The sequence below is a fragment of the Vigna unguiculata genome, chromosome 6 (genome assembly GCF_004118075.2).
Source record: "Vigna unguiculata cultivar IT97K-499-35 chromosome 6, ASM411807v1, whole genome shotgun sequence".
Lineage (NCBI taxonomy): Eukaryota > Viridiplantae > Streptophyta > Magnoliopsida > Fabales > Fabaceae > Vigna > Vigna unguiculata.
This window is the reverse complement of record NC_040284.1, coordinates 24,487,127-24,497,701: the sequence shown is the minus strand read 5'-3', so window position 1 is coordinate 24,497,701 and position 10,575 is coordinate 24,487,127. Positions and strand designations below refer to the sequence as shown.

General features: G+C 31.8%; 1 protein-coding gene across 1 annotated transcript; it reads left to right on the top strand.

Moving 5' to 3' along the window:
- The first annotated feature begins 773 nt into the window (after positions 1-773).
- LOC114187633 (serine/threonine-protein phosphatase PP1-like) lies at positions 774-5,056 on the top strand. Its single transcript, XM_028075927.1, has 4 exons — positions 774-1,250; positions 2,831-3,390; positions 3,755-3,976; positions 4,644-5,056. Exons 1-4 carry the CDS (start codon positions 1,076-1,078, stop codon positions 4,665-4,667), a joined length of 981 nt encoding a protein of 326 aa, XP_027931728.1. The 5' UTR covers positions 774-1,075; the 3' UTR covers positions 4,668-5,056.
- The last annotated feature ends 5,519 nt before the right edge of the window (positions 5,057-10,575 follow it).

The window sequence follows — 10,575 nt, the reverse complement described above, 5'->3', positions numbered from 1 at the left end:
CTTGACATTTTCTAAAACTATCTGGGATGGGATAAATAAACATGATGGAAGAATAATAAATATAATTTTTCATAATTTTTTAACACTTTGTTAATCGGTCATTAAGTTCCCTACAATTCTATTATAATAACACCATGGTTTGATTTAATCATAAAAAGTGATCAGAACTCTTATTCAAGACCCGAAGTCCAACTATCTAATTGGGAGATTTATTTTTTGCACCCAATAATTTTCTTCTGAACCCGATAAATTTAAAAATCTAAATACCTCTTTTGTTTATGACAATTTGACTTTTAAATTTTATATTTTGGATGTACTTTATTTATTAAAAAACTTTTAAATTATACAATTCAAAGTTTATTTTAAAATTCTATAATCTGAAAGTTTATTTGACTTTCAAAATTATTCTTTCAATACCGATTACATAATTTAAGAATTTTTAATGAGAATCAAAATAACTTATGATAGAGGGAGAAAAAAAAAATCAACAATGACAAAAGAAAATAACATATAATTTTTTTTACTTTATATATTTATCCATGGAGTTACAAGATGAAACCAACGGAATGAAGGAATAAATATCGAGTTGGGCCTATATTTGTGGGAATCATATATTTAAAGATATTTTACTAACATTAAACTCGTAAGTTACACACAAAATGAGTGAAGCCGAATTCAAAAACGAGATTTTTGGTATGGAAGAAAAGAAAAGAAAGAAATAAATAAATAAATAAAATAAAAAACGACATAACGCTCTGGCAGTCACTGAGGCGAAGGGTGAGTCTGTGGAAGAAGGGAATTATGATTTTGGTATTTTTTTGGTATTGAATAAAAGAAAGGAAGAAAGCGAAACCCTCTCCTTTTCTCGGAAAGGAATGCGGAAAATCCTGAGGGGCTGCAAAACGACAACCCCTGCGCTCAAAACGACGGCAACTCCGAGCACTCGACGATTGCGGTGTTGAGTTGAGGCATGTTATTCGCTCACTCCTTCAACTCAAACTCCTGCTGCAGTTCTTCTTCTTCTTCGCATCATCGCATCGAATTGAGACGTTGACTTTGGAGGAAGAAGAAGAGAATGGAGCAATCGCTTTTGGATGACATAATCAATCGTCTCCTCGAAGTCCGTACCCGACCCGGGAAGCAGGTCCAGCTGTCGGAGTCCGAGATCCGTCAACTCTGCGTCGTTTCCAGAGACATTTTCCTGCAACAACCTAATTTATTGGAGCTCGAAGCGCCTATTAAGATTTGTGGTCAATTACTTTTTCTTTTTCGCCCTATTTCAGTTTTTTTTTTTTTTTTTTATTTCCCTCGCTAGCTCTGTCTAATTTCGTCAAATTCCGTCAAATTCCGTCAAATTCAAACCTGGAGCACTAACGATTACTCTGAATTTTGAAGGTTTTGACATGATCCGAGTGCTTTGAATTGCGTGTTTCGTCGTGTTTTTATGATTTGCATGTCTGCTGACGAGTGTGTTTTGAACTGGATTAGTAGGGATTGCTTGCTTAATGTTTGGACTGCATGTACAGATTGTATTTGAAATAGTGGGAGCCACTTTTTTTTTTTTTTTTTCTGTTCTTATTTATCTTTCTCTGACTGAAAATATGGTCTGTAGAGAATCCTGAGTTGATTGGACTGGTACTGAAGTGTATTTTTTTTTTTTTGAATATGCGTGGAATGAGATTCCCTGCAGTAGAATAAAAAAGTGTGCGTTAGTTCTTGATTAATCTGTGTGTTGGAGTGAATATGTGTAAGGAACCCTTGAACATTGATGAATCTATGAAGTCAAATAAAATCTGCACACGTCGTATAGAATTTATGTATGGGAGACACTTGAGAGTTTTGAGAACATTTCACCATATAATTGAGCCTTGGGAAGTGAAGTATGGGTTTTCAGTGAGTGTTGGGCATGCTTCAATTTACTTCCCTATTTTTAAGGTGTTTTTGGTTTAAGAGAAGTGGATGAGAGGAATTTTTTTAATCATACCTTGTTTGGTTAAAAAAATTGGTGGGCCGGGAAACTTTGGGACGGATTATATTTTCCTGCTATTATAATTTTTTTAGTCTCCGCTCTTTTCATTTATGTGGGTACAACTGTATATAATCCATACTTTCCCTCCCATTCCCTTAGGAAGGAATTGAACATGGAAAGATTTTCTTATTCTCTATTTCCTGCTCTTGTACCAAACCAAACATGGGAGCTCTCTTTTGAAATGAACACGTTGTTAATTAATTTTCGTTCATCATTACTTTTCATGATTATTTGGTTAGGGGTTATCTTTTTTACTCTTACTGACAAGATTTTTTCTGGACTGCAATCACTCATTTGTGATAAGTCGTATTGTTTGTTTATTGATTTTCTTGGGTAAAACAAAAATTTGATCGATTTAGAAGAAAAAGGCATGTGAAATCGTCTCTCTGTTAAAATCACTGGACTTGACCTAGCAATATATTTCATGCTGGTTTAGTTCACCTATACTGCAATATCAAATCTTGCGATAATTTTTTATGTATTTATTCCCACACGACATTGTTGTTTGCTTCTGAATTTGTAGTTATATTTTAAAGAATGAGAGCAGTAAGGATTGAACTCTAGATCACATTGTCATAGAGGATCTGTCTAGTGAAAGCACATGAATTGTTTTATATCTAAAGTCAATCAGTGCTTATTGTGTGGTATATGGATTTATTTTAGTATAATTCATATTCATATCCACATATTACACATTTATACTCACTGATGATGTTAGTCATGCAATACTCTATTGCTGTACACACAAAAAAAAAATCATGTTCTTGAAGTTTTATTCATATCCTTATATTGATGTTTCAGGTGATGTACATGGCCAATATTCTGATCTCTTGAGGCTTTTTGAGTACGGTGGATTACCTCCTGAAGCCAACTACTTATTTTTGGGGGATTACGTGGATCGAGGGAAGCAGAGTTTAGAAACAATTTGCCTTCTCCTTGCTTATAAAATAAAATATCCTGAGAACTTTTTCCTGTTACGGGGAAACCATGAATGTGCTTCTATAAACCGGATATATGGATTTTATGATGAGTGCAAGAGAAGGTTCAATGTAAGGTTATGGAAGACATTTACAGAGTGCTTCAACTGCCTGCCCGTGGCAGCCCTTGTTGATGAAAAGATTTTATGTATGCACGGAGGACTTTCTCCTGACTTACTTAATTTGGATCAGATTAGAAATATACAGCGGCCCACAGATGTTCCTGATACAGGTTTGCTTTGTGATCTCCTTTGGTCTGACCCAAGCAAAGAAGTTCAAGAATGGGGAATGAATGATAGAGGAGTTTCATATACATTTGGTGCTGATAAGGTCTCAGAGTTTCTTCAGAAACATGATCTTGATCTTGTTTGTCGTGCACATCAGGTTATACTTCTGCCTTTGGTACTTAATGTGTTACCACCAGATCTTCAGGATTGAGTTTGTATATCCATTTGTATTTCAATGATTAAAATGACTGTGAAATTAGCTTCTTTTGTCCAGCCATTGTAATCTATCTCTTAGCATTACTACAAATACTTAATTTTGTTAAACTGGGAATTAATTTTTCCCTTGTATATGTGACAACTTTATGCATGGGCCTAAACTGCTTCAAGTGCCATGCATTAGCTTTAGCATCTGATGCTTTGTACTTTACATTCCTTTCATGTTTAGATTCCGGGATAGTAGGTCTCAATCAACTGTGCTATTTGAAAATAAATTGTTTTTGTTTTCGGCATTTTCTTACCAGGTTGTGGAAGATGGATACGAGTTCTTTGCTAATCGACAGCTTGTAACAATATTTTCAGCACCTAATTATTGTGGGGAGTTTGACAATGCCGGTGCTATGATGAGTGTTGACGAGACACTGATGTGCTCTTTCCAAATATTAAAACCAGCTGATAAAAAACCAAAGCTCAATTTTGGAAGTACAACCACTGCTAAGCCTGGAAACTCCCCAGCAGGTGTAAAGGTAGGAAGTTTATAGAATATTGGCTGACAATGTTTGCATGGCTCCAGTAGGTACACATCTTCTAATGCTTGTGACGTATAACCCTTTCGTGCAAATTTAGATATTTCAGACTATCAGTCTCTGTAGTGATTTGGCATTTTTTTACCCACTGGTGGGCATTTATATCTTACTGAAAATTTAATTTTGAAACTTCAAAAAGTAATGCACGAAATAGGCACTTGTCATGATTATATAAAACTGAGATGGGGTGGTTGTGCTTGGAAGAGGTGAGTGGCTCGTTGGAGGACACATTCACCACTGTCTAGGTTATGTTGTGGTATTTTCTTCCTAGAGTTCATTTGGATTAATTATGTGGGATTTCCATGGATTCAGTCATTTTCAACATGATTATGATAATTAGAATGATCTTATTTCACGTGCTAACCCTGCTATAAGAAGCAATTGAAAAATTGAATTTGCCAGTGAAAACAAAGGGTGTGCCCGTGTGGGGACACCTTGTGTTTGACCAAAACTAGCTAAACTGTAATGTCCCTAATCTGACACTCAATTCAAGCGATGATATCACATCACTTAGCACTGCACTGAATAGTGTTCAGGCTCTCTATTTTATGTTTTCACACTTACTCATTCTCCAATATATTCTAATTTTTTCTATTATTTAACGCAGTCCTTCCTGGGAGCGAAAGCATGAAATGAAATTTTGCAAAAAGTTTGCTGCCTGCCACTTCGGGTTAGCTTGGGCTTAAACTCCTTTTGGTTGCAAGGGAAAGTCGGGTTCCTTTCGTCTATAATATTTTGGAATTGTAAAATTAAAGGGAAACACCATTATGAACCATGTAAACAATTGTTTTTTATCGGTACAAATTTGCATTTCAAGATGGAAAGCCATAATCTGTTTGTTTTCGTTGTATACTAATAGCTGGTATATTTTCTTAACTGTAAGCTTCTCAAGCGTAGATGGATGCATTCGCATCTGTTGCTGAGAACCATTTATAAATGCTTTATACGGTTGGCATATATGGATGCCAGTTGAGGCTGGTAAAACAGAATGTAGTCTAATCTCTTTGTTTCTCGTTTTTATTGTCTTTTGTGTGTGTGAGAATTGTAGTTTGGATTGGGATCACTTTCGTTTTACTTGATTTTTCCTGAAATTTATTTTGAGGCATTGGTTTCCCTTGTTCAGCCTGTGTAGAACGGAGTCTGATTTGAAGTTTTATGGTTCCGTACAGGTTTTGTGAAGGAAAATGGGCTATTATGGGGAAAAGTGAATCTAGTTTATTTTTTCGATATCTGCTTACTGTTGAAATATAAATTCGTTCTCTTGGAATCTATCGAACATAGTCTTCGAGTTTTTGTGCTTTTTAGTCTCAAACTTCAAACTTTTACGATATTACGTTCCTTTCTTGACTATTAAAAATCTTATATCTGTCTAAAATAGGGTTAGTTATAATTTTTAATTATATTCATGGAGTAACTGTAGATTATCACTCTAATTTGAAGATTTATGAGTAAAATAATATTTATTTCTAATATGATTCTTACGATTGTTTTTCTCTTATCTATTACAAGTGTTTAAAAGACTTGAGATTCAGTAAAAATAGCAGGAATAACAGTAAAAATTACGTTTGTTTAATGTTATTTTAAATTTGTGATAGAACAATTCTTTTGAGGATAATAGGGAGAATCGAAGATGAGTCGAAAGTTTCACATATTATAAAAGTGAGTATGATCAATATATAAGTGAAAAATTCATAAATTAATTTTTTTTTTTTTGAAAGTGATGTTCTCTTTTTTTTTTTTATATGAATTTGGTAAAGATTCATTGGTTATCAAATCTTATCATATCTCTTCTCGGAAACATTTCATAATGATATTTGGTTCATTTTAGTGACTGATTTGAATGAATATGGTATAAAATAAGTTAAAAATTCTAAAATTTGAAGGTCTTTGCATCAAAAGTTTTTCATTTTAGAAGAATATGTACTATTGTAGAATAGTAATACATATCTGTGCTTGAGAAGGAGATATTCTAATATAGAAAGAGTTACATTTGAAAAAAAAAAGATTGTTAGAAATTTAAAAATGAGTAGAAAGACCAATATATAAATAAGAAATTTTATAATTTTATTGTTTAAAGATTTCCTAATATTTTATATGAACTTGTTCTCAATATGATAATTTTCCTATGTCTTCATAAGAAACCTCAAACGTAATATATAAAGAAAGGGATAAAATAAATAGTAACCTATATTCTTAAAGAATGGGATAAAATAAATAGTAACCTATATTCTTTTAAAGAAATCGTATTAAAAATCAATGTTTAAGCAATTATAAACAAGCTCTTGTAAAAGTGATAACCATCTGCACTAGTCCCATTAAATACAGTAGATTCTAAAAAACATTGACGATGAAACTCAGACAGTGGCTCCACTCTCTTCAAGCAAATCAGTGGTAGATAGTATGTTGCAATGAATTAAAATCTATATTCTGGTGGAGCAAAAAATATAAAAATATATGCTGTGTGTATTAATTTATATCGACTTCATCACCATACTTTTATTTCTCTGAAAAGGTTACAATTATTTGGTCCGAAGACAAAAATTGTGGTCATTTAAGAGACATGTGGCTGTAGAAAACGTATAAATGTGCCGACCATCTAATCCAAAGCACACAGTTTAATTGGTTAGGTTGAGAAGTCATAGTAATTAACATCATCAATCACCAATTACTAATTATCTTCATTAGGCGACAAAATCCAAAGAAAGACACATGAAAGTGACTTTCATTCATCTTAACCTAATACTCCAACTTACTTATTCATAATTCTCCATGATTGAATTCTGAAAGACCCTCTTTCCCCTGAATATTCATGATGATGTAACATCTGTTTTTTAATAATTCATCACAAACTTATTGTTTGTTGTTGTTTAATGAAAATATGACTTTAATAAGCAACGTGGCACATGGAAAGGACCGTGCTTTGCAGATGGACATTGGTGGGTTTGCATTTGATGTACACTTACTTTAATTAAGTAACTCAACTTGCTAATACTAAATTTAATCTTCTAAAACTTGTTAGTATATACTCGAGGCCCAATATTCGTCGCCACTTATTTTGGTTATTTATTAACACATGATTCCTTCAAGTATGAAACACTGCGTGACCTAGTTGGAGTGTGATGTAAAGTAAGAGTAAAATAATGCATGTGTATTTTAGAAAGAAATAAGGAAAATATCACCAACAAATTGAAATGAATAGAAGTAGCATACAATGGGTTTTAATATATATATGAGATTAACGTTACAAAGTGGGAAAAGGTTAATCTATTCCGGACTTTAACCAACTTTGATGTTTTGATTGTGTAAGATCCATTCTTGTTTTAAGTAATGAGTAAGGGCCCATAGTCAGCCCACTTGTTACCTTCAGAACTTCTTTTTCCAGCCACTCACTTTCATATCGTCTTATTTTTTTCAAAAGTAGTTCACATTCTTCCTCCCAGTTCTGAAGTAGGAGTTGTGCTAGGGCAACTGAGAAACCCTCCTTCCATGCTAGTGGAAACTCGTTTTTCTCTCCATCTCTTCTCCTTTTCGCATATGTTTCGCAGTTTTGGCCTGATTCTGTTTGTGGTCATGGCTTCACTGTTCCTTTCTTGATCTTGGTTGTCAGCTCTTTAAGTAGTTGTCGTGTCATGGTACTCTACTGTTGGAGCTCGTTTTGCTGAATTAATCTTTGTCCAGGTAAGGGAAGCTATAACTCCTCCTTTTTCTTGAAATGAATTGCACTTATTTTTGTTTTGGAATGTGCTGAGTATATTTGGTTGATGATTGCATTGAATGGAGATGAATTTCATGTTTGAGTATTTTTGGTTAGATAATTTTAGGTAGTTTAGAATGCAGTTGGAATGAGAGATATTGAGTGTTGCAATTGTTCAGTTTGGTATTATCTATAAACCACTTTGAAGTTTGAGAAGATAAAAGTGGTTTTTTTCTAAAATCCCAAATGGTTTGCATAATGTGTTGTTAAGTTGGATTGGATAAAAATCACAAGAATTAGTTATTTTTAGAGAGACATATGTTATATGGTTTTTAATATGTGTTTTCAAATGCTTGTGTGAGAATATAGGAGATCCCATGGGGGAGATCCTATTTGATTTAACTAGCAGTGTATTCATTGATGTAAGGAGTCAGTATTGGAGGTTTATCCTGATACTCTAATGTTCATTCAAGACTCATGTAGAGTGGAATGAGTCATGTAGTGAGAGGGACAGGAAGTCCTGTCTTTAAGAACAACCCCTAGGTTCTTATGATGGTTAAAGGGACTAACCTTGTGTGGTAGGGTGAAACTCATTGACAATGACTTTGCAGGTAGTAGAGGCCACAACAAGTGCAAAAATTACCGAGAATCATACATCAATGTCTAGATCCAGATAATTGAGTCTAAAGTGTCATTCTGTGTGATGTGTTAGTTGATATTACTTAGCTTTGTGTAATTGGTGCGTTATTCTGCAATTCTTTTGAGTGTTATATATATATATATATATATATATATATATATATATATATATTTCTTTCTCTTCTTGCAATTAGCTTACCCTTTCTCTTCATGTTTGTATTCTCTATTTAGCTTTTCCTTTTTGCAATGATCACCAAATACTTAGTGTGAGCAGACGTCGAGCTTTGGGCGAGGTAACTAATGCTTTTTTGAGTACCTTTTTGTCGAACTGTTTTATTTTGTAAGTTTCTTGCTCTGTGAGCAAATTTCCAGTCTAATCTAATCTGTGTTTAGATTTTGGTTATGACATATATTTTGTGCCTTAATTTCCTTTTCAGTATATTAAGAATAATTATAAAGATCGATTCTTATATACTTTCTGTCGGTGTTCTAGTTTGTGCTATAAATATGTGAAGTTCTATTTACTAGAATTATTTTATTAAATTGGGACGTTACATATTGGTTTTGATAAATGGAGTTTGAACAAAAGAATTTTAAGTGATTAAGTAAATTTAGTTATAGAGAACATTTTGAGAAAGAAAGAATTCAAAAGTTTCAAATAAATAAATAAAACTGGTAAAAATATAACTATAACAACTTAAAACATTAAATTATTAGATTAGCAACGAATATTGCTCACAACAAATAATTTTAAAAGCACAAAAGTTTGTTATAAATTAATAACTAATCAACATTTTTCTTATATTGGAGTCTCAAAATTTTATTTAATATGGTTGGAGAAGAAAAATACATTTAAATTATCTTAACTTCAATTTTTAGCGATATAAAATTATTGATGATACAAAAATAATAATAATAATAATAATAATCTATATTTATATATAAAAATATTATTAACTGATTTTTTAATAACATAGTTATTAACTGATTTTTTAGAAATAATCGCTATACTTCTTATTACTCTCATTTTTTTTTATATATTAATTTAATTAATTTACATATATTATTAACTTATAATATAATATAAATATTTAAAATAAAATCTTTTTTACGCTAATAATATAATATAAATACCTTTCATATTTTTATTCTTATTCTTATTCTTATTATTATTATTATTAATCATTAGATATGAAATGAAATATGAAAGGTTGACCCGATGTGGATGTGATTTGTGAGCCTCAACCTAATTTTCAACTTAAAATTTGGTACTTCATGTTCAAAATAGACTCATTTTTACTTAAAAAAAAAAAAAAGAAGAATCATGGTGAAACAAAAAAACCGAACAAAACGTTGTGGTGAAGAAAGGAGAAGGAACGTATCACATGACTTCAAAAACCAAGCCTCATAAGTAGACGTGCTTTTCCTTGATTTAGTCACACCTCACAAAGCACGTAACGAAAATGGTGCTAAATTTCCATGGTCAAATGAAGAATTTGAATAAAACAAAAAACTCAATGAGACATTATTGTGGTGAAAGAATTTTTCTACACAGAAATGAGAAGGAACGTATCACGTTATTTGTATAACGCTAAAAAACCAACTTCTCAGACGTGCTTCTCTCTCTCGAACGTCATCGCATACTTCATCCTTTCAAACCATTTATTGTGAATGAATTATTATTTTTCATGCAATAAAAACTATAATAGTGTTTACGATCATAAAAGAAAACGAAGAAAGAAATATAAGGAAAGTAAAAAATAAATACGATAAAAATTAATACCACATTTTTTTTTTCATAAATAGAGTTGGTCTTATGTATCTATTCCTATATTTTTTTTTCTATTATTATATGTGACCCCAAATATTTTTTAAAAACAAATGAATATGGTTTATACATTTATAAATTTGTTCATGTAGAGTATACTAAAGGTTAAATGCGTTTAGTGGATAATTGTTACCAAATTACTGAGATATATAGGTTTTTTGAATATTTATTTGTTATTAGTGCTAGAGAAATTAAATTTATCAAACAAATTAAAATAATATGAAATGCATATTTCACGGATTCCTAAGAAAATTAGTCAGATCAGAATCTAATCTTGGCGTCAACATCCTCGTAAAGTATATGTGAAGTGAATGCAATGAATTTAATCATTATACACAATATTTAACCATTAGGTCAACCCATTAAATTAATTTAGTT

Coding starts and splice junctions, on each gene's coding strand:
- LOC114187633 (XM_028075927.1), top strand. CDS start 1,076: ATGGAGCAATCGCTTTTGGATGACATAATCAATCGTCTCCTCGAAGTC. Junction 1,251..2,830: donor AGCGCCTATTAAGATTTGTG/GTCAATTACTTT, acceptor TTGATGTTTCAG/GTGATGTACATGGCCAATAT. Junction 3,977..4,643: donor ACTCCCCAGCAGGTGTAAAG/GTAGGAAGTTTA, acceptor TATTTAACGCAG/TCCTTCCTGGGAGCGAAAGC.